The sequence below is a fragment of the Sciurus vulgaris genome, assembly GCF_902686455.1.
Source record: "Sciurus vulgaris genome assembly, chromosome: 7".
NCBI classification, from domain to species: Eukaryota; Metazoa; Chordata; class Mammalia; order Rodentia; family Sciuridae; genus Sciurus; species Sciurus vulgaris.
The window spans coordinates 137396750-137421184 of record NC_136467.1 but is presented as its reverse complement, the minus strand read 5'-3'; the positions used below and the strand labels follow the sequence as shown (position 1 = coordinate 137421184).

The 24435-nt window shown below is 46.1% G+C and overlaps 1 protein-coding gene and 1 long non-coding RNA gene across 4 annotated transcripts in view; both read left to right on the top strand.

The window, feature by feature from the left end:
* The window catches only part of LYRM4 (LYR motif containing 4), a 153906-nt gene extending 144454 nt beyond the window's left edge, over positions 1-9452 (top strand). For all 3 annotated transcript variants that reach the window (XR_013764926.1, XM_079146406.1, XM_079146407.1), the window contains one exon: positions 9037-9452. Coding sequence is in view for 2 of the 3 variants with exons in the window: in XM_079146406.1 (XP_079002532.1) it covers positions 9037-9105 (69 nt within the window). In the remaining variant the exon portion in view is untranslated. The remainder of the gene's footprint in view (positions 1-9036) is intronic.
* LOC306665921 lies at positions 4477-8830 on the top strand. Its single transcript, XR_013765142.1, has 2 exons — positions 4477-6786; positions 6853-8830. It is a non-coding gene; the product is annotated as an uncharacterized lncRNA (long non-coding RNA).
* Positions 9453-24435: the final 14983 nt, after the last annotated feature.

Here is a 24435-nt window from a genome sequence, read left to right as displayed (position 1 = left end):
AGAAAAGACTGAGAAAATTGTGTATAATTCTATTTATCCCTCTTTCACTTTGCTGCTGTAGAAAAATTATGGAAAGTATAAAGTGTAATTTAAAATGATGATGTGAAAACAAGCTAAACAAGTTTTGTAGCTGGTGACTTGACAAGACTGTGACTCCACAATGGGACCTCACCAGAGGGAGTTGCTGCGTGCATTGCAGACAGCTGGAGAAGCTTCTGACATGGTCATCAGCCAAAGGAGGGACACAGGTGCTGTACTCACTTTCCACCACGCAGGCAAATGGGAGCAGGTGACTTGGCATGTGCCATCTAACAAGAGGCCACAAGCTGGAATCCCACTATAAAAGATTCATATTTTTAAGAAGTCATATCGGTGACTCAGAGGTTTTTGTTTTGCTTTTTCTTCTCTTCATCTTTTCTTTTTCCTTTCTTTCTTTCTTTTTTTTTTTTTTTATTTTCTCTTTTTTTTCCCCCTTCCAAAGTCCCTATCAAGTGTAGCTGTCCTGGGAAAGTGTGATACTTAAAGTATGCTTCTGAAACTTGAGTGTATCAGAAGGCCACTTAGAAGCACAGGACAAATACAGTGCATCTTCTTGAAGAATCAGGGTTACTTATTGACTTGGGAAACATTTTTCTATTAAACGAAGCACATAGAGAGCAGAATACACTATGTAAGAATCAATAGGAGACTTCAAAAAAAAATGTTCTGGATACCAGTCTCTTTAAGTTTAAAGCCCCAGGAGGATGATTTTGTGTATTAACTACTTCTGCATAACAAGGTGCAGTATGAAATCCTCTCCTAGTCTGTTAATTTCTCTTGCCTTGGGCCAAAACCACATTGTTTTAATTACACCTCAAAAGTGCTGTAAGATTCTCCTTTTCAAATTTTTCTTTCTTATCTTTGACTTTTTATTCATTCGAATAAGCTTTAAAGTCATTTGTCAACTATTTCAGAAAATCCTGTTGGTTTTTTTTTTTTTTTTTTTTTTTTTGTGCTAAAGATACCTTAAAGGCTGTGATGTAGCTCAATGATAGAGTCCTTACCCATCATGCACAAGGACCAGGTCCATCGCCAGCACAGATTAATTTGCAGAAATGGATCTTTATTTCATGTAATTCAGTCTTTTTCTGAACATGGTATATCTCTCACTTCATTAAAATTTTCAATTTCAAAGTTTTCTGGCTTCTTCCTGATCACAGATATTTCTTATTAAGATTATCTCCAGGTGTGTTTTTTGTTGCTGTGAGCTTTGCTGCTTTTCTCATTATATGTCCAGTGTGATTCACTGAGATGCTGTCTCCTAATGGGTGACATGGAAAGGTATGCCCATCAGAGAAGTATATGCTTTCCAAGAATGGAAATTAAAACAGAGCAAGGCAGTTACAATTTGCCTGTATAACACTGTAAATTAATACTACTAATAATAATACCTTCTTTATAAAGTTATTGTGGGGCTAAAAGAAATATTTAAATTAGTCAAGCACTTAGAAATGTACCTGGTAAACAGTAAATGCCATTAAACGTCATTTTTATCATCATTAATAGTTATGATGCCAGAAGCAATATTCAGCACTGTCCCCAACTGGCCAGGAAGCATCCCCTGCCTGCTTGGTTTCACCAGTCTCCAAGAGGGAAGAGAGCGGTGACAATCCACCTGGTGCCTTTGCCAGCAAAGCCCAAAGTCCTCCTCTCTCTAATAGATTCCCAGTGTCAGTGCAGCTCCTCTGCTGGGACCCGCTGGGAGCCTCACGGCCCCTGCCTGAACAGCAGGCAGAGCCCCCAGGGCAGTCTTCCCTCAAGTCCAGCCCCGAAAGCTCACGTTCAAAACTAGGTGTGGTCTCAGTCATCGCGACATGGTCTCTCCACAATGGAACTTTCATTATGACAGAATATAGCGCATAAGAGCTGTAGTGTGAGGAGCCTTTAAGAGTCTTAAGGTCTGGTCTGGAACCCCATGATACGCATCTTGACAGAAACAGCCACACACAATGCCGTGCACATAAATAACATTTAATGAGCCCTTGCTATATGCCTATCATTGTTCTTTCTTAATCCTCCTGCAGCATTAAGTCATTTCACATACTTGGGCCCCTGTAGCTGGGGAGGTTGGTAAATTTTCTCCGTGTCTAGTATCTCATTTGATTTTTGTAGCCACCCTGTGAAATGAGCAGAAAGCAGCAGAGGCAAGATCAGGATCCCAGCCCTGGGTCCATTCCCTTCCTAGATCTCCCCACCACCTGCCCCCCGCTGATCAGCCCACCTCCTCTGACTCTCCTCTCGGAGATGTATAGAACAGGTGACTGACTACATGTTGCTTCAGAGAATTTGGCAATGAAGACAAACACTAGGCTCAATTTTTTATTTTTTCTTGAATTCTTTTCCTTCCTCCGCAGCAGGTTCTTTGTCTAATGAGTCTCAGAGCTCATAATGTTTGGGGGCCATCAAGACATCCCATCTACTTACGGTTGAATAATCTGTGTACTTTTCTAATGGACTCTAATGCCAACTCCTAAAGTTTATAGAATGAAAGTACAGTCATTTTTAATGACCAATTTATGCACGGTAATAGGCTGATGTGGCCATATAAGTCAATTTGGGGTTCTGGAGGGACCTGTAAATTGAAGCTATTAATTGCTCTTCCTCACTTCCATTGACCAGACCCTCTCACCTGCAGCTCCGAAGCAGTGAAGCAACTACTCTATCATTAGCACTGCAGCATTGATCCCAGCTGGCCTCCTGATGTGTGCTGACACATTTTACAGGCCAAATAAATGCAACAGAACTGTTACACAAACATTTATGGCCTCAACTCTTGTAGCATTCATTGAGATAACTTTTTACTTTTTCCTCCCTGTGTGAACTAAATGTTTCCCTTACCTCTCTGTAATTGCTCTTGGTTAATCCCATAGAGCCCTGGATTATGGGTTTAAACTCTGTGCTCAGCCAGTTTTAAATCATTTGGTTCTGTTTATCAGTCAGTGAGCATTCTTGCAGTAAATGGTCCTATTGCTATTTTTATTGACTTGCATTCTTCCGTTTCCACCAGGCGTTGACCACCAAAACACTCTGCAATCACCTATAGGCCTGGGTTTTAGAATGAGTGGGCAGAGAGCCTAATAACAACCATGGCACTCATGACACTGATACTTTTAGTTATTGAGTATAGTCAGACATCACTTAACAATAAGGGTATGCATGTCCTGAGAAATGCATCAGTAGCCAATACTGTCACTGTGGGAACATAGTAGGATATATTTACACAAACTAAGACAGCTGCAATTTTGTCAGGTGATAATCAGTTGGATCCACCATCTTATGTGCAGCCCATTGTTGACTAAAACATCATTATGTAGCACGTGACTCTTTACTGTGTACCTTCTCTGTGCAGAGCACCGTCCTAAACTATGCTGTGAAGCCAGCTTAAGCCAGTAATGTGTCCCCTCCCCTCCTCTTCCCTTCAGTCACTGATGCTCATGCAGGGAACTGAGGCAGGCTCAGTTCGGGGCAGTCAGAGCCATGTGAGCACCATGCGAGTAGTCCCGTGTGTGCAGAGTGGTCCAGGGAGGAAAGAGCCCTTCTGCAGAGGGGACCAGGAAGCTCAACCACTGGCTCAAAGGGTGGGTGAATTTTGTTGCTTTTGTGGGGGGGGTTTTTCCCCTTTTTATTTTATTTTTCTGCAAAGTCCATAAAATTCCTGTATCTGGGTGGATATTTTAAGGGCAGGTACATAAATCAGGGGTAGAACACTCACCTAGCATTCTGAGGTCTAACTTCTATCCCCAACATCACAAAAATAAATAAATAAATACATGCATACATAAATAAAATGAGTTTTTAAAAATCAAATTCCTAGTTCAGTCAGGGTGGACTTTGAATTTGGTTTGTTGTGATTTCAAGTTTCCTACAACTTGACTCCTTGGATTGTCCCCCTGTCCTTTTGTTCTGAAGGATTTTTTTGGAGGCCCATGGACCCTAGGTCACTCCCACACACACAGCTGCGTCTTATAGGAGTGCATCTCCCACAGAGGCCCTGTCCTCTGGGTGGGCGGACAGTGAGAAGTAAATGTCAGGTTCACTAACATAATGGGGGCTTTGCTGGGAGCACAGCAGAGCCACATAGTGGGAGAGTCCTGTGTTCCTGCTCAGCCAATGCTCAGAGGGTTGTCATTAGCATGCCCAGGTCCACCCGGCATGTTGTGTGGGGACAGACACGTCTGTTCTGTCGCAGGGCATATGTGCTGCTGAAGCCTTCTGTCGGGCCACCAGAGGGAGCATCCGAGGGACAAACTAGCGAAACTCTTTGGAAAGCAGTTCTGCAGGGTCCATTAGGAACCCTAAAATTTTCAGACCCGTTTACCCAGTAATTCTGCTTCTAGAAACCTTTTCTATGAAAAAAAAAATATGTATATACATATATATATTAAATGCACTAAAATATATATGAGTGGTAATCCTAGCACTTAGTGGAAACAATGTGTTTATATAAGTATGATTAAATAAATTATGCATCTTTACAACAGAATGTACAGTTATTGAAAATATCCTTTCAGAGAAGTTAATAACATAAGGATCATAATGTGAAGTTAAGTAGAAAAAACTAGTGATGATATAATTACAAATTTAAATATTTCTATGTTTGCATACACATACACATTTTAAATTTATATGCAAGTTAACAGTCTAGGCAGAAGACTACCCAAGTATTCATATCTACATCCCATAAAGCAATTAAGTGTTACAGAGAAAAAGAATAAGTTCTTCATAGAGTCCTTATGTAGTTTTTTTAAACTTTTGAAATATCAGTGCTGTCTGCTAATGGCACTTCCCAGGTGATAAAGACATTGTTTCCATTTATCACAGGAAACAACAAACCTCTTTCTTGGCAATGACCTTTATCTTCATTAGTTATATGCTCTAAAATTAAAATTCACATTGTGCGTTCAAATCAATCAGGAGTTGGTTTAGCTATAACAAGAAACCCAAATAATGTAGCTTTAAAAGATAAGGGTTTATTTCTTTTCTCATTTACAAGCAAGCTGGCATTTAGGTACCAAGAGCTCTAGCATGGTGGCTTCATGGTCATCAAGAATCCAGGCACCTCCTTTCTGTCCCCCATTCTCAAGTGTGTGACTCCCATATCAAACTTACCAAGCTATATGGCTGCTGGTATTCCAGCCATCTGGTTCATATTCCAAGGAGAAAGGAGGCGGGGTTGGGGGGCAGTGTTTTGATTATGTGTGTTTACTATATCCTCCATTCACGATATCATCTGACACCCCATTGTCCCTTCTAGCTGCAAGGGAAGCTAAACATCGTAGACTTCTTGATTTACACATTGACCCCAAATAAGGAAAAGGAGAGATGGGTACAAGGCAGCCCACAACCATCTAGTGTGGTTATCTCCAGTGTTAATCGTACAGGCTCGTGGTTCTTGCTGTGACTGCACCTGTGCTACAGTGATGTGTACTTTATGTCATAAAGACATCAGCATTGTTCAGGGAACTGGCAGAGGAGCGCCATTTTGGAAAAAGCACTGGACAGAGATCAGAAGGTATGGGGTTCAAGTCTTTGTTCCTCCAGGCTCTGACTCCACTGGCCCTCCATTCCTCACCAAAAAAAAATGAGGACAGTAATACTTGCAGCATCTGCCCTGTGGGTCTTGATCTTGCTGTGATTGATCCCCCTTTTGTACTTCACTTTTCTCTGGCCAGCTCCTTCTACACTGCTGCCCCTTCCTCAGTTCACGCTTCATCCTCTCTCACCTCCTTTCTTGCTGGGCTCTGAACTCGGCCCCTGCTCCAGCCTCTTTGCCTCCAAGAGTCGCATAGTCTTCTTAGTTCCAGATTTGCCCAAAAGGCCCAGTCCGAATTCTCATCTAAATTCAAGGCAAACTCTTGACTTTGAGCCCCAGTAAAAGTCAAAAGCAAGTTACACATATCCAATATACAGTGTCACAGAGTAAATGTTCCCATCCCAAAAGGGAGGAGCAGGGGCATAAAAAGAAGGGATGGGCCCAAAGCAAGACTGAAGCCAGCTGGGCAAACAGGTCCTGTTACTCCTTGTACAGCAGCTGGGACACATGGTAGCAAGATGTTCTCTCCAAAGGCCTTGCCAGTTACAGTGCGTGTTAGCCTGGTGCGCTTAGCCAGCAGGTTTTCTCTATGGACAGTGTGTTACTGGCATCTCCTAATTTCTGGGGTTTCCATTCCAACTTTGGCTTCACCTTCACATCTCCATGCATTGCCCTCTTGGGGGAAGCCCGAAAGGGTTCCAGTCCTGCTACTCGTCGCCTTGTCTCCCAGGCCTTCCTTTGAAATCTGGTGGACACCTCCATGACCCCGTAATACCAGGATCTTGTCTTCCTGCAAAACCAGCACCACGTGGCTGACACCAAGGTCTGTCACCAGCTCACACAGCAGGTGGGCACCAGGGCAGCTTCCGAGCCACAACTTCTCAGGCTCTTGTGTTCTACCATTTCACCTCCAAATGTTCCTACATGAACACAGGAGTTTTGGGGGCACACCGTGTCTCCAAACCGTAATGGTCTCTTTTGGTCTCTGCTCTCTGCCCTCCCCCACCCCGTTCCAGAGCTCTGAAGTCATCAGTGCTTCCATGCCAGCTGCCCTCGGGGGCCTTTCCCTCTCACTCCCGCTGACTCACACCTTCTCAGTCCCAGCAGCTCTGTACCCCCATCTGCCACACTCCAGATCGAAGGGCAGCATCCCATTTCTTGCCTTCCTCCCCGCACCTCACACTGCACTTGTACAGGCAGGAATCACACTTCAGGTGTCCCCCAGCACGTGCCTGCTTCAGGGGGCGCTCACTGCCCGCCTGCCAAGTGACCAGGCTGAGGCTGCCCTCCAGGCTTGCTGGGCTTCGTCCAGCGAACACCTGCTGTGTGCTGAAGGAGAGCGCCCTCGCCCCGGAAGAGAAGGCCCTGCCTCTCTGTCCATCTTTGCTGCACAGCCACTTGCTGTCCTGGGCTCAGATTCCTTCTTTTGCACACACTTGGTGGTCTGCGGAGCACTGTTGTCTGCCAGGACTGCGGGGCCCAGCCCACAGATTGCCCAGTTCATCACCGCTGCCTTTGAGGGGCTCCCAAAGCAGGCCGAGTGGGGCGGGGCAGTGGGAAAGAAAGACAGACGTGAACTTGAGCACATCTCATATTGGCAGTATGTATGGGCCACACATGGTCCAGGTGAACGTCCTCCCCTCCATGTCTGCAATGACTGTCCCTTGACCAGATTCCCACCAGCTGCTCAGGGACCTTATGCCATGGAGTCACCACACTGGCTCAAAGACTTACCATGGAGGCAGTGTACTGGCTCCATCTCACATCTTGCTCCTGGTATCTGTCAATTTTTTTGAGCACCCAAGGACTGTTGGAGCAACAACAGACTACAAAGATCCCCTGGGAGTACTCAGGCCTCTGAATTTACAGATGAGGATGCTGAGACAAGGAGGAATGTCAGCCAGCAGGTGGCAGGGTCACACTGTAGCCCCACTGTCCAGATTCTTTTGCTGGGGGGTCTTTCTGAGGCTCCACCGTTTGTTCCAATGTGCCAGAAGTAGAAGATGAGGATCGCCCTGGGCCATTCAGAGACCACATGCTGTAATTGGATGCGTCCAAGATGGACCCTGGAGACGTGCACAATGCCTTCAGTCCCAGAAGCTGAGAGCTGGAAGGAGCTGAGCTGGTTCAAACCTGTCTGGCATATAAATTCCTTCCCGAGCCTTGCTGCTCCTCACGGGAACAGAATTTACTGCTTCTTGAGGCAGCCCGTTCCCTTTTTTTTTTTTTTTTTTTTTTCTTTTTTTAAACCCAGTGAGGGATTGAGCACAGGGCTTTGTGCATGCTAGGGAAGCACCCTACAGCTGAGCTATGTACCTGGAAGGCCTTGAACTTGTGATCCTGCCTGGAATTACAGGTGTGTGCCACCACCAGCAGATTCGCATGCTAGGCCAGCACCTGCGCACTGAGCTGCACCCCAGTCTTCTGTTTCCATTCTGTCCTAGAACAACTCTTAGTTCTGCCATATGCCATCTCATAGACTGTGCCTGCTGCTGGAGCTTCAACACTTGGAAAACCAGCCAAGCACATCCTGATGGCTCCCTTCTGTGGGGAGTAGCACAGAGGAGTCTTGATTCTGACCCCTGGCCACTCTGGGTGGCAGCTGTGACCTTTGGGAGTTTTCTCTCACTTGCTTTTTTAAAGAGTAGTTACTCGCCTCAGATTGTCCGTAGGGAGGGGCCCCTACTCTGAAATCCAGACAGGTTTCCTAATTCTCCCTTTCTTCACCAGTTCTACTTATTCCTAAAAGGAAAAAAAAAAAAAAAAAGAAGAAGAAAGAAAGAAAGAAAAAGAAAAAAGCATCACTCAGGAACTGCCTTTAGAGAAAAATTGTGACAAAGACCCTTTGTTCTGGGGGAAGGACAGGCCATAGCCCTGGGTTACGGCTGGGCATCCATCAGAGACGGTGGGAGCCTTTATCTAACAGAGATACTTAGTTGAAAAGGACACTTAAAATAGAGGCAGGAAAGGCTGTAGGCAGGAGGCGTGTGAACACAGACTGCCCTCTTCCACCAGGGTGGACAGCTAAGTGTTTGCATTTCCCGTAATGCAACACCCTGTCTACCCCTGCATACACAAAACACAACACATGTCCGCTTCATGCTGAAAGCCTTTCTGGTGGAAGAGACAGTCCTAAAGGGAGGACGTTCCATCTGGTGGGGGAACCTGTACGCACACGTGCAAGGCTCTGCCTCCAGCCAGCGCCCAGAGAGGCTGGTGGATGGCCTCACCTGGCTGGCCCTGGTGCCCTTTGGGGGGGGTGGGGGGGTGCCTGTGTAAGTCTCAGTTCTCACAGGGAGGGATGTGGGAGGTGGATGGTGCTTCTGGTGATAGCTTTGCCCCACAAAGCAGTTTCCACAAGGGAACAGCCCTGCCTTTTAATGCAGAGGCAAATAAATTTGCATTTAAATGTTATAGATGTCTTTTTCCACAGTTCTTGACCTGTGTTTTTTCTTTGCCTTCAGGTTCATATTGGCCAACTGTATTCAACTGACAAGCTTGTAATTGAGAATCAAGAGAAGCCAAGGACCTAGGGAGCTGGGAACCAGCCACCAACGGGGCCATGGACCACCTTCAGCATCCATTCTGTGTGCAGGCTGGACCTCCCAATGCCAGCTGAAAATAGCCTCTCGCTTTGCCTGCCCAGTAGGAGCTGACAAACTGAGCCATGTTTCCATTCTGTTACAGCCTTAGTGGGAAAGATGGCTGTGCCTTCTCGGTTCAAGTGTTGGCATGAAGGGTGGAGGTCGCTCAGAATAATGCTGTGTGTTACTGTCTCCTCTCCATCGCACCCATCTTGTAGTTCATCGCCATTTGTAAAGAACATTTACAGACTTGTTTTTCTTGGTCCTTGACAATAAACCAAAGTGTCTCCCTTTTCTTTCGTGCCAAATAACCATTATGATAATACATATCACTTCCTGCTGAGGCGGGGCCTAAAGAGGTGGAGACCATGGCAGGGTCCCTCCTTGAGCTGGAAACTCCTTCTGCGCGGGGACTGGGGCCGTAGGTCAGGGGGTGAGGAACAGGTTGCACCCTGCCGTTTACACCTGGGCCCAATGCAATAACAATGGCTGTCACGGGCGTGTGGATACACACCCAGAGATGGAGTTCTTTGCAGCCCAGCCACTCCGGAGTGTGGTGTGGGGATTGGCAGCAAGCCCTTCCCCGCCCCTTGGCATCAGAATCTTCCCTCTGACGTTCCCCAGTGTGGTGCCTGCACCCTGAGTGGAGTCTGGGAATTGCTGCTTGCAGAACAGGGTCCAGCTGTGGGTGACCATCAGAATCGACAGGAGAAATGCAGTGTTAATTAAACAGACAAATCTCTCAGCACTTCCCTCCCAACAGATCCTGAGTTGGTAAATGAGAGGTGAGACACAGTTCATACATATTCTTGAAGATCGAGTGTTTTCAGTGTTCAATCAGTTTGAGGGACCACTGCTCCTTGAATATGTTACAGGTAGTGAAGATTATCATTTGTACACCTTTATTTGTACATTCTTTCCAAACATCTGGAAGAAGCATATTAAATAACTTCCTTGACTTTGGCGGAGCTTATGCAGGGCCCAAACCCTGTTAGAGTGATTTCTCATTCCCCTTTGTGTACAGTGTTAAGTGGCTTCAGGATTTGTGCGTCACCGTTTGAACACGCTCATACAAATATTACAGTTCCTACCAGAGCTGTCCTGGGGTCACCTTTATTTTAATTCTCAGTCATGAGTCAAGCACGAGCAGTTCTAGGCCCACACCCTGTCCCCCTCGTCACCCTCACCTTAGAAGTTACATGTGCCATGGCATCCATAAGGCGTAGATTTTATTTTGATGTATTCAAAATAGATGAAGCATTAGCCATCCTATCTGGCAATGCAGCTTTTTCAGGAAACAGTCTTGTGCACCTGTGAGACTAATGAAGATCACAGCAGGTCCCGGAGCTGTCACTCCGAACAGTTCACTCTTGGGAGTTGCAGTGGAGTGGACCCGCAGTGTTGGAATAGCTGGGGGTGATTGCAGGTGACGTGGGGATGTGATCTCCCCGTTAGCTGACCGTCATGGACCACGGACACCTAGATGTGGCCCTGGTGCACTTCTTCCACTCTGCATCTAGAAGTCATTCACCACAACCTCACCCAGCAGTGGTGTTAGTGGAAGGCACCTCTGACTTATACTTCCTTGAGCAGCTGCTACTTGAAAACCTAAGTCCAGATTTGAACCTCCTCACCCAAAAGTGTCAAACTGCAAGCTGGAGAACAACTCTAGGAGACTCTCCCTCTGAGTTTGGTTCCACAGGCAGTCACAGCAAACTTCACTTGTTCTGCGGGTTGCTTTTGGTTAATGAAACCACATGAATGGGTTTGAACGTGCCCAAAGCCTTGATAATACAGAATTGGTTTTTGTAACTTAGATAAAATTACACATTTGAAATCTGCAGAAATTAGCAAGGGGAATTCTGTGGTAGAAAAGGCCACAAACGAGTCTTGGTCCTTCACTACAAATGCAGGTCTTCCATGCCAGGCAGAGCCTCGTACTGGGTACTCCCCAAATTCAGAGGACCCAGCTTGAGTCTAGAGCTTTGGATAAGTGTCATGCCCATGGTGATGGCCCTAGCTGCAAGGTTTGGGGCAAAGTGGGGGCTGCACCATCTATCACCATCAGCCTCAGAACTCTGCAGTTTGTATGACTTTAAAGATGGGGTTCAGGCCTGCGTGGCGATCAATTTCAGTATCAGAAGTTAGCACCTAAGAAATACCACCAGAAGTTCACCTCTCCTGAGGTGAAAACCATTGGCCAAGCAGAGCCATTTCCTAGACCTTCAGAGATGACACTGGACTAGACTGGCCATCATGCTTTAGGACTTGGGAAACCATCCAGCCAAGCCCATGGCTATGTTGGATCAATCAGCGTGGATCAACCTAGATTGTTTTAGGTACATTCTGTCCTGCTACCCACTAGCAGTCCCACAACTCCCTCCATCCTTAGCCTTACCCCACATCTCAAGCCCTTTGAAAGAAAAGGCTGGGAATATTTCTAGTGATTGTTTTTCCAGTACTGGAGATTGAACCCAAGGCCTTGTGCATGCTAGACAAGCACTCTCTCACAGCACTACGTCCCAACACTATCACTTAAAATATCTGCAAAAATAAAACAATTCTCACAGCCATTAAAAAGAAATGTTTACATGTAGCTCTCAGTAGGAAAAAAATATCTTCCTATAGGAATAGCCTTTTAGATGTAACAACATGGAATGGGGCATGAGGACAGGGACAGATTTTTCTCTATTTAGCAAAAGGGGTCATAGGATATTTTTTAAAAGACTGAGGAAAGTGGGCCTACATGTTGGCCTCATGGTTCTAAGAATGAAAATAAAATCAAGTTTACAGAAAATGCAAGAATATATTTTGTAAAACAAATAAGCACTTTTTTATTGTTAGGTGTAGTTATCTCCTCTATAGAGGAGCCTTCCATCTCTATAGGTTTCACATCCATGGATTAACCAACCAAAAAATAATTGGGGAAAAATCATGTTTATACTAAACATACAGACTTTGCTTAAACAATACAGCATATAATTACCTGGCATTTACATAGTGGTACATATTATAAGTCATCTAGAGATGGCTTAAAGTCTGCAGGAGTTTTATATTAGGAATTTGAGCATCACGGATTCTGGCATCCACAAGGGTTCCTGGAACAAATCCCCTTAGAATACCAACAGTCAAGTGGCTAAAAACTGCTACTTACTTCTAGAAAGAGCATTTTAGATACTGAGTCCAGGCTATAAATACAGCAGCAGCTGGAAAACAGGTCAATACTCAAAAAGTAGAAGATGGAAGCTTTCCTACACTCGGGATAATGTTCTTTGAGTTTAGAAACTGACCTAACCCACAGTCATGGACAGGATGTCCCTTGATAAATATGGCCTGAACTCAGACAATCTATCCTGATAACTATGTTATCTGTTTGAAAAACATTCATAGAGGTTCCATGTGTTAACCTGTCAGTGGTGCGATTCAGAAGCCACACAGAGCAGGCACTTTGCCTGGATCATTGGAGTCCGCACATTCGGTGAGACCACATAGATAAAGCCAGTGAAGCTCATGCCAATATTCATTATTACAAACAAAAGGAAGCACCCACGGGAAATGCTCCATACCCCCAGAGCAGACAATACCTCACAGCTCATCTGGTGTTTACCAGTAGTTACAAAAGGATCTAGAAAAACCAGAACTTGGTAGAAAAAGCAATGATTGATAATATAGCAAGGTTTTTGTGTGTTTTTGTTTTTGTTTTTGGCATGGTTCAGTTCGTTTTCTGAGCATTACCCCAGAATCTATATGAACAGTGCCTTCCGTCCCCTCTTGAAAACAATAAGACCCTTCCTTTTCAGTCTTTCTGTGGCCCTTATTTAGTACTTCAGGGAGCCATTTGTGTAAATTGCTTCTTGTGTTCATATCCGTGTGGGGAGTGGAATGGATGTTGCTTCTGCTCAAAGGCACAGTTTCAAGTCAAAGACCCTGAGGAGAGAAACAAGGAGAACCTGCTAATGAATCTAACTGTTCTTCACCTGGGGACCATTACTGCCACACGGTGATGGCAGCGTTGGTGTCTTGCTGTCTTGAAATTAGATCACAATAACTGACCACACCAATAATACTGGAATTGCAGGTGTTGGGTTTGTGGTCAGCTGGCCTCAGACTAATGGTGTCTGTGCTGACCACAGCGTGACCCACAAGAACCGTGGGACATTGGGCTGCACCTCCCTGAAGCAGCAAGACTTCTGTGAGAAGTTGGTTCCACAGGAAAACCGCCTTCTGGAAACCATCTGCATTCTCTTCCTACCAGCATGACGGGCTTTCTTAGAAACATCTGGAGTACTAAATACAGACCTCCCATAAGCCAAAACTTTTGGGGAATATCTCTCAAATGTGTGTCCATTATGTGTTGTTAAAGCATTTTGCTAGAGCTTCCTACCAATTACCTGCTGAATTCATGTGACTCCATCTGTCTTAAACAGAGAGTTTAATGACAATGTACTTGGTTTTGTTTGTTTGTTTGTCTCCCTGTGTTGCCCAGGCTGGTCTCTAATTCCTGGGCTCCAGTGTGCCTCCCACCTCAGCCTCCCAGTGCTGGGCCCACAGGTGTGTGCCACCCAACCAGCATGGTTATTTATTTTTTTTAATGAACATTTCATTTATGTGCATACATGCGATATATACAAAACATATAGGATATAGGACCAAGTTTTAAATATGTCTGGGAGGGAACAAGCAGTTTGGAGTAGAGGCATGTTGTGGGCCAGCCTGAGCCAGAGTCCTTGCCTGGGAGAGAGTCACTTCTTTGTTCAGGAGACCAGCCTATAGAACACCTGGAGAATGACTAAGTGCTAAACTGGTTACAAGAGCCAGAGAATGGCATGGATTCAAGAGATTGGCTTGGAATGAAACTAAGAGGGGGAGTTCAGTGTTAGAACAGGGAAGATGGAGATACACTTCGAGGGGGAAACTTGGTCCCGGTACATGGGCACATGTGCCCCAAATCCTGGTTCACAGAGGCGTCTCATAAATAAGGGCAGGTTGATAAGGTAGCCCCCAAGTAGCAATGACCTAGGAAATGGTTCATTCCCTTGTCTTCCAGCCCTGCCTCTTCCTGGTGGTGAGACCCCAGACCTGCCTCTTCCTGGTGGTGAGACCCCATATCAGTAGGGTATCTACACTTTTGTTTCCTCATCCACAAAGCAGAGTTAAATGTGTCTATCTTAAGGCTGCCCTGAGGATTTTAAACACCAAGTTCTTCCACCATGCTTGAAAAAGCAAGTAAACAATAACTACTAATCACTTTTTATCAATCATTCTAGAAACCATGGTGGATACCTTGTGGGATGTAGAAAGCACCAGACCTGGACTCTTAATGACAGTACATTTAGGACTGTGCTTAAGGCAAAAGCGCAAGGAGTTCTACTAAGTTTGAGATGATAAGTTACCGAGATGAAGTAGGGCTGAGAGAGCAAGAGGAGGAGATTCAGAAGAAAGCATCCTCTGCCTAAGGACAGAAGACAGGAGGCTGCACAGTGTGAGCTTCCTGTGGTGGGAAGGGAGCTGTTGAGCAGGGGAACAAGCAGCGGGAACTGCAGGGACCTGGTGGACACAGAACAGCTATGAGGACAGAGCCAGCCAGGGGCGATGCAGTCACTTAGAGGAGAGGGGACTAGGGCCAGTCGGGGGACAGTGGCAGTAGGAATTGGATATAGAGGAAAGAATGGATCCAAACAGCATTTCCAAATGACAGACCTGGTACACGGAATGAAGAATGAGAGGGAAGCAAAAATAACTGCAGTGTTCTGATCCTGAAAGACACAGGGGAGATTCCCACTCTGAAATTAGATGTGGGGCAGCACACCCCTCTAAACTAAATGCACGTCCATGTACACAGCGCAGCGCGGTGCTCTGTGTCTGCATTCTACAATGTCCTCTTGGCAGGAGAGACATTCTGGGGTATCAGCCTATCTCATGAGAACACCTGCTTCTCTGTCCCAACAGGAGTCGGTGCTCCTGACGACCATTTTGCCTCGAGATCCTACACACACACACACACACACACACACACACACACACACACACACAAACCATGGTTGGGAGCAGGATGGACACCAGACACAAAGTGGATCAAATATCTTCTCGTAGAAACTCAGAACCTCAGTGGAGATGTTATTTCTCTCTGGGCTGCTTGCTGAAACTCAGGTGACATGGACTTGGGAGATGCAGAGCAACCACCTCTCACCCTTTGTGTGGACAGGGAGAGGAGAGCAGAGATGAGGCAGAGAGAGCCCTGCTGATTCCCTGGAGCTTCACGCCTCTTGGCTTCCCACCCCTGGTGAGCCCCACAGCCCTCAGGCTCCACAGTATAGGCCACTGGCCTTCAAACCAAATCCCCCATTCTCTGAAGCTGCTTGAGTTAGTTTTGAAACTTGTTTGGATACTGGTGCATGCTTCGTTTCATTGAAATACGAGGCCTGCAAGATGTAAGCTCACATTTTTAGTTCCCCTTTGAGACTGGGACCTGATCCTGGCGTCAGTCCCCCAGAAGAGGTGGGTAACTAGGACTTTGATGACAGGCCCAGGTGGGTCGGAGAAGGAGGTTGGCTTCTGGTGCAGATATTAAAAGGTCTAAATGTCTTAGGGATGAACGCTGTAGAGAGACCAAGGAGATGTGGAGTCCAGTGAATGGACTCTAGATATGTAGTCTTCTCTGTGATTGTATTTGTTGTAGCACTACAGGATTAGGAGCAAGAGTCCTGGGTCAGTCTGATCGGGGATCAAATCCAACCTCAGTCTTCTGCTTGAGGTGCAATTACTTAATCTCTCTGAGACTCAGCTTCTTCAGCTATACATTTGGAATAATACCTATGTCATAGAGTTCCACTTGAGTCTCCAAGGGGGAGGCAATAAATATTACCCCTCTTCCTCACCCAGCTTTTATACCCTTTAAGAAATAAGAACCATGAAGATCAGTAGAAATGGAATGTAATTTTGGCAACTGGCACACGCCACAGGGAACAATATTGCTAAGTTTCAGAGTCAAAATAGGCTGCCTGTCAATATTGCCAACCATTCACTTCTTAGTCCATTCCTGTTGCTAACAACACAATACCACAGACTAGGTAAGTTATAAAGAAAGATCTATTTTGGCTCACGGTTCTGGTCCAAAGTCCAGGGCCCACACTTGGTGATGGCCTTCTTACTGGCAGAGTCCAAGGTGTCACAGGGCATCTCATGCTGAGACAAGAAGGCACAAGAGAACTAGCCAAACTGGCTTTCCTAACAGACCCATTGTCCAGATCATCCATGAATCCATTAATACATTAATTGCATGAATAGATTACTCTAGTCAGGATGACGGAAACCGAATCACTTTTTAAAGGTCCCACCTGGTCCCCACCTCTTAATGTCTTATAAGGGGAATTAAATTTCAACATGAAAAACCATATTCAAAACCACATTCAAACTATATCAGCATCCAAAGGACAATGAGTCCGCGAGTCATGTACCATGCCCAGGTTGTGACCACCCACTGGTCCTGAGAACCCCTGACAGATGAGCTCATGCCACCAATCGCCATGGACATTGCACCCACCCAGCAGTCACTGGGCAGCAATGAGGAGCGGGGCAAAGGACAGGTATGTAGAACCCTCCCAGAAACCACAAGTGGAGAAGACATGTTTCCCTGACCCACCCGACAACCACTCGTTAAGATGGAGCGAAGTCGTCCAGGTGAGTGTGGCATCACATACTATGGGGGTCTCACTATATTGAAACCAGCCATTCCATTCAGCAAGAGACGTGACTGACACATGAGGACGCTGGGGCTTCTGCCCACGGCTACTCTGATGGGTGCACAGCTCAGGGGGATGTGAAACGGGACGCGTGGATCTGCCCCCACCCCACTCTGATCCATCTGCCCCACCTCAGAAGGGATGTGAACACCTGCATGTGCCGGAGTATGCGTGTGACCATGGTATATACGCGTGGTTTCCAGTTTTCTCCTATTACAAGCAACGCTGCAATAGACCTTGCCATCTACATCTCTTGGTGCACGTGGGTACACACCGCTGTGCCTGGGTGGGACTTCTGATCATGGCGTTTCCCCGCCTCAGGAGCTAGTGCCAAGCAGGCCGGTGTTCAAAACAGCAGGTTTGAACACCAAGGGTGTTCAAATATGTCCAAGGGTGTGTTTGGACATATTTGCATGTAGGAGCAGGGTTAATGTGAAGTGAGGAGAGAGGGACCAGGCTCTGAGCAGCTCTGGGCTGTGGGGGGCAGCGGTATGTGTCCAAAAACGGCCCTGGCCTCCTCCACAGGGAAAGCCCACTGAAAGGAGAGGCAGAGCCGGGGGCCCTCCAGCCTCTGCTACCAGAGCTCCTCACAGTGTCAACCCCGGGGCGCTGAGGGAAGCTTTCATTGAGGAAATTGGCATTTCCTCACATGTGTGCAGCTGAACTTGGAGTACCACAAAAATATAGCTACAGAGATGAAGATTGAGTTGTCCACACAATGGTCTCACCTGCCCAGGTGCCAGCTCCCTGGCAGCCACACCCACTTCCATCTTAATCATCCCCATGTCCCCCTGTGTCTGCCACGTGGTAAGAACTCCCTCGACGCTTAGGAAAGAATGGCTAGATTTCCAACAGGCGGACTGAGGCAGCACTGGTTAGCCCCTGGGAAGTCACAGGAAAATTACAGTCTTCCCCTCAGGGACTCCACAGCATGTTTATAAGAGAATAGAGAACCAGAAAAGGACTTATGGAGGATGACATGGCAGATAGGTGGAGAATCCACCCCAGCAGAGACCAACGAGATGCAACTTGGAGTGGGAGAGGGCAGCCACAGAAACTAACGCGGGGTCGCCAAGAGTGGAGGTTCAGCGATGTCAGAGAGCCCTCAACAAGCGAGAGGCCCCAGAGTGGCTGCTTAAGAAAGGGCAGGAATAAAAAAAAGTTTTTTTCGAGACAACGCCAATGTTACCCTGTCTGGCCTTGAACTCATGATCCTCCTGCCTCAGCCTCCTGAGCAGCTGGGATTTTCCACCAGCTAAGGCAGAGAAATCTTTGAAGAAGCCTTTTTGAGGAAATGCAGAGACTGGCAGATCGGCACATGTGCACTGTGTCTATACATATCAGATGTCACACAATACGCATCCCATCATGTGAACAAGGAAAGGCAAATGGCCTGTTTTCTGCCTAGGTAACCAAAACGGCTTGTCTGGCTACCACCCAGGTTGGGGGTGGGGGGAGGGAAAGAGGGGGGCCACTGTCATTTGTTCCACAAGTTAGAAGATGCGTTTATGCTTCCTCGTTCAGATGAAGTCAGACAATGCTTATTCTCAGAAAGAACTCAGTAAAAAGCAACATGCAAAGCCAGAGGGAAAAGAGGAAGATGTGGAGACCCACTGTGAACTTGACACTTCACAACTCCTTTCCCTCCTGGCTCACAACAATCCAAGTTAGGCAGGAATTACTGTCCCCTTTTGGCAAGCATGAAAACTGGTGCTCACTAGGTTCAAGGGATTTGCACAAAAGCTCGCAGCCAGACGGGTAGAGCTGTGTCGCCTGCAGGCCGGGCTGCCCTGGAACCCACTCGTCAGTGCATGCTGGGCCCCCGCCCAGCCAGGTGTTTCTTCACCAGTGTAATGACAGGCAACGCCTTAGACGCCTCCACTGCCCAGTGGTAGGGTTTGTTGATTTGTTTGTCTATAAGGCCTAATTTCATTTGTTGTTATTATTATAACACCTTATTTTTAAGTGATTTCACACTCACAAGAAATTGCAGAATTAGCATAGAGTTCCCATGTACTCTTCACACAGCTTTGCCAAGGGCGGTGTCTTCCATCATCACAGCACACATGGAAACCAGAAAACCAACGTGGGTGGAACGTCAGGGTCTTTCAACCTCAGCACCGAGGTGTTGGGCCAGATGATTCCTTATGATGAGTCCACCCCCTGTGCATTGCAGGACGTTCAACAGCACCCATGGGCTCTGCCCACTAAATGCATGGGTTGAATCTCCCTCAAAATGCTTGGGACCAGAAGTATTTCAGATTGTGGAATATTTGCATATACCTAATGAGATATCCTGGGAATAGGTCTCAACTCTAATTCAACACAAAATTTATTCATCTTTCATGTTCACCTTACATAGCAGAGCCTGAACGGCTCACTGTTCCAGTACTAGGGATTGAACCCAGGGTCTCACACATACTAGGCAACCACCTCTTAGTTACATCCCCGACCCCATTTTATTTTATTTTGATAAAAGGTCTTGTTCAGTTGCCTAGGCTGGGTTTCAATTTACAATCATCCTGCCTCTGACTTCCTAGTAACCGGGATTCACTGAACCCAGCTTTTGGGAAGTCATTTCATACAGTATTTTAATGCACCTGCGCCTTGACAGTGGCCCATCATAGGAAGGTCAGGTGTGGAATTTTCCACTTTCAGCATCCCACTGGTGCTCAAAAGGTTTCAGATTTTGGAGCATTTCAGATTTTCACATTAGGAATGCTCAAGTTGTATGTCACATCCTCTCCCCAATCTCCATCACCAAAACTATTTCCAGACTCCATTGCTTTTAAAGTATTAAATTGCTTTACATTCTCGGTCAAATCAGGACTTGGGTTCAGCAGTATTTAGGTCTGACACATACAGAAAAATAGCCATAGCATTGTGCTGCAAACAGAAAGTACAAATTTTTTAAAATCTCAGAATTGAATAACGCTTTCAAACCACAAGGCTATTAACCACTCCGTTGAAAATCAAGGAGAAACACGAGGGCTGGATTCTGACGACAGCCGTTCTCAGTTTAAATAAACACTGTCAAAACCACACTTGCAGAAATCTGTTACTCATGCCTAGTGTTCCACTGGGCACGTTTCTCAAGCAAATCTTAAAATGGAGGTTCATGAGGTCATTTTCTCTCACCTGATTAGCAGGCACTGAATGACATCTCCATGTAATAAAAAAAAAAAAAAAATTCAGAATAGCCACCCACTCTTACCCCACTGCTGAAGAGTGGCCGAAGGCGCCCTCAGCAAAGGAGAGCAGATGCAGAGACAACAAAAGTGACAGTCACCTTTGCCCTGGTTCTGAGGCCACCCCTCATTCCCAACCCCCAGATGGGACTTCCAACCTTACCAAGTCCATGACAAGTCAGAGCTCTGGTTACACAGTCATCATCCCTAGAAAGTTCAGGGGTTCTAGCCACACATCTGCATTTGGACGCCCTGAAGAAATAACCTGGACGTTTTGGCTGTATTACAGTGGTGGTCAACTTCAATGACCTCAGCTTAGTTTCAAGTTAACTTTCATAATTAAAATTTCTTATAAAAATCTAAAAGTAAAATAAAAAAGACTACAGAGTGGCCATCAAGACAGTATGACCCAGATCATCTACAGGGTGGAAAGGCCAGGCCACAGCCCAGCTGGAGCCCCCAGGCTCTAAATAATGGGGGCCTGTGCCAGCCAGGGGCACCGTGTCCTCAGAACTCAATCCAACTTGAATGTATTGTTTCCTCTGCCAGAAAAATGGGTCTTTCAGGGCACATAGCACCAATACATAAATTCATCTTCAGTGACTCTCTGTAAACAGCAAAGTCCAAAATAACTCAGTATTCTGGTAACAGAAGCAACATCTCATTCAGCTGTTTTTGTTGTTGATGAGGTGAGGGAGACCCACAGACCTTTCTGTGTGCTCTTATTTTTTTCCCCAAAGAATGTACTGTGTATTTCAGTGTTAAACATTCACCCGAAATTTAATATCCAGATATATTCATAGATATCCCAGGAACCTTCAAACTCAGTTGGATCTACACATTTACATTGCTAATACAGCAAATAGAAACTTGCTAATTTTGGAGTCTGCACCCAATTGTGACCTGTGCATCGCAGAGGCTTCTGGATTTGCTGACTGAAAGATGCAATAGCAAAAAGAAAAATCTGAAATTGGTGTACATAAACACAACTGCTCCTTACCTAAACTGAAAGGAAGATTAATGGAATGTTCTGGGCTATTTTAAAGGGGTTCCAAACATAAAGTCACCACATTTATTTTTAAATAAGTAAAACTCAGGTGACGCCGTCCAGCAGAGTCAATTTGGCGTGGGGGACAAAAGAGTAGCAAGGCTCTTGAATTCGGAATGGTTTATTGATGAATCAGGAAACCCGGGAACCGGAACCTCGAACCTGGAACCCCAGCGCTCGAGGAGAGCCGGCTTATATCCCCTCCAGGAGGTGAAGGGTAGGGCTGACGCCAATTATGCAAAGATCAGGCGAGAAGCTAGCTGCCCTATCATGGTAAAGGTCAAAACAAGCAGGAACGATCAGGAGCACTCGGGAACACCTGTGAACACGTTGTGTGCGTGGACTTAATTGGATACCACCAATGACAAATCACCTGGGTGTGCTTATGTTAATCAACCTCCTCACGCCCAATGTGATCAAAGCAACTCTGACATAGCCCTAACACTCAGGGGAAAGTTAACTCTAATGGTATCTCTCTCTGGGAAAAAATGGCCTCTTTCACCTACCAAGGGTATATAAAGATGTCAACTGTACCAGAACAGCCTCCTGATAAGAAGTCACTGTTATAGTTTGGATCTGGAATGTCTCCAAAGACCCACGTATTAATGTTAGTCTTCAACATGGCACCATTGGAAAGTGCTGGAAACTTTACAAGGTGGGGCCTAGTGGGAGGTCTTGGGTCATTTGGAGCATGTCAAAGGAAAAAAGTGTTTTTCCTTTCCTGTGTGATCTGATCACCCAGAGGTAGTCAGCTGGTCACCTTAGCACCAAATGTAATCACGTCTTGCTGTAGCTTTTACGAGAACGCAAGTAGGGAGTGGAAGAAACACATTGTGCAAGGAACAAGTTAAGGGTCCTGGGGAATTTGCTGTTTGTTGAGGGTGACCCCTCAACAGTTTTAGCCTTGATGCTGTCTTTGGGGAGTCATGGTAAGGGCATCCTGGTTTTAATGATGCACCTGGTTTCTGAGAATGTCTGGTAAGTTATTCAGGCACGCGAGGTGGGTAGGGGGAAGGACGGTGAAGGACAGGCCTGTGTGCTTAGGCATATGCATTATGAAAAGTCCACGAGTCATCAAACCAAAACAGCAGGGAGCCTCATCAGGACAGGCAGGCTGTGGAGAATGAGAGCTGGGGCGCCCAACCTTCCCACGCTGTAGGGATTACGATCCCTTGAGAGAGCCATCCTTCAAAATCATGGGGAACCTTCCTGAAGCAGGCAAGCTTCAGGAAAGTGGGACTTGGTCCATCAGAATCTCCCCAGCAAGGGTGAGTTGCAACCCCAGAGGAGTTATTTCCAAACCATGCCATCACTCTCTGGGAGCCAGGTCACCAGGACCCTCCCTCCTCATCCCTGAACTGATGTCACCTCTGTCCTCCCGTTGAGGGGATTCACGCAGGTTCTCTGCAGCACGTCACCCTCTTTCCTTACTCTCTCACCTTTGCTCCAGTGGAGTCACAGGCACGGGGAACCGGGGTCCTCCTCGCCTGCCTCAGCTCCGTGGCCGGCCCTTGATCAGTAACATCTGGTGTTCGCTGCCCCATTCTTTGCCTGTTCTGAACTTTGGACCTTAATTTCTCAGTGACTGGAGGACGTATCCTGTAAATTTCTCACCAGAGCACACACTGGTGAAACTGGAGGGTCTCTAGATTGCAATTCAGTTGTCCAGGGCCCTTATGGGGTGAGAAGCTGGGGCTTCCATTTTCAGTCATTTTGATGGACAGGCCTTGTCGGCTAACAGTTGACAGCTTCTGGCCAGGGTACTCTCTGATGTGGCCAGGAGATTAGCAATTACAAGTTCCTGAATGCCAATGCTTGTTAGGGTAAAAGGACTTTCTTCTTTTCTTCTTACTCTCTCGTTTTTATCTCTAGACCTGCCGAATGTCATGGGACCTCACTCAAGCTCAAATTGGTGGGAAGTCTGATCCACATCTCAGGTACAGAGGCACTCCCCATCCCTTTGGGTGGAGATGCCCCATGTGAACTTTCTCTCTTCTGCTCTGAGGTCAGCTTTCTTTGCTGTTCTGTTATTTTCAGGCTTACACGGAGGGGTTCCTGCTCTCCCTGTGCATGTTTCTTTCATGACACCTGAACTGTACTAGGGACTGTGCTCCAGAGGAGGGAGGAGAGACAGAGAAAAAGGGACCCAGACAGGCAAGTTGTACCAGGTCTCAAGGTTTGTCGAGGATGCTTCAAGAGACCCCCTTAAATTTTCCTTCGAGACAACACAAGTATTATCCCATACCACCGGGACTCAGCCCCGGAACATCAGGGACACCCACACCTCATGAATTTTTTTTCTCGCCACTAATGGAAAATCATACGTTGATTCTAGTGAACGTCCCTTTTAGATATATTTTTAAAACCTGGAACAAATTCGATACCAGACTTTTAAAATGCAGAATGCTGGTGTCGTATGTCATCGTGCCTGGCCTAAATATACGCTGAGTGATAGAGAAAGCTGTCCACTAGATGGCAGTCTAAACCATAATACTTTTTCAGTTAACCCTCTGCTACAGGAGAGAAGGGGAATGGGGAGAACTCCCAAGTGTACAAGTTTGCTTTCTCCTGAGGGACCACCCAGACCCTCATGAATGATGCTGGATGGAATCCTTCCGTGGTACCCAAGCTTTAAAAACACCCTCACCCAAAGAGTTAGAGGACTTAGGAAAGTACTCTTCCCCAACTCCCTCCCAAGTTCAAATGATGAAAACCCAACAGTTTTTCTGTACACAGCCCTTCCTAACCTAGAGCCTAGCCCACCACACCCTGGTCCAACTGCTAACAACTATGCCCCTGGACAATTTGGCATTACATGGATACTTGTCCCATTTTCAATTAGGGTCTAAAACAGATCAGGCAAGATTTAGGCAAATTTGCAGGAGATCCAGAACAATATATTGAGAACTTTTAAGCTTTTGAATTAACTTGGGAAGACATAACTGTGATATTTGGGCAGACTTTAACCACTACAGAAAGAAAAAGCGATTAAAAAAACACAGTTCAAACATTCAGAGATCAGATACATCTTGTGGATTAGAAATATCCTGTAGGAATTACTGCAGTCCCTACTGTAGACCCTAACTGGAATTATGGGGAGGAAGAAGATAGACAAAAGCTAAATCATTACCTGATCTGCTTAAATGAAGGACTAAGAGGGAGCCGCCTTTAGCCTTTAAACTATGCCAAACCAGCAAGATAGAATAGGGAGATAAAGTCCCATTTCCTTTCTTGAACATATTAAGAAGTCACTCATAAAATATACTTCTATGAGTCCAGACTCTCCAAAAGGACAGTTAAT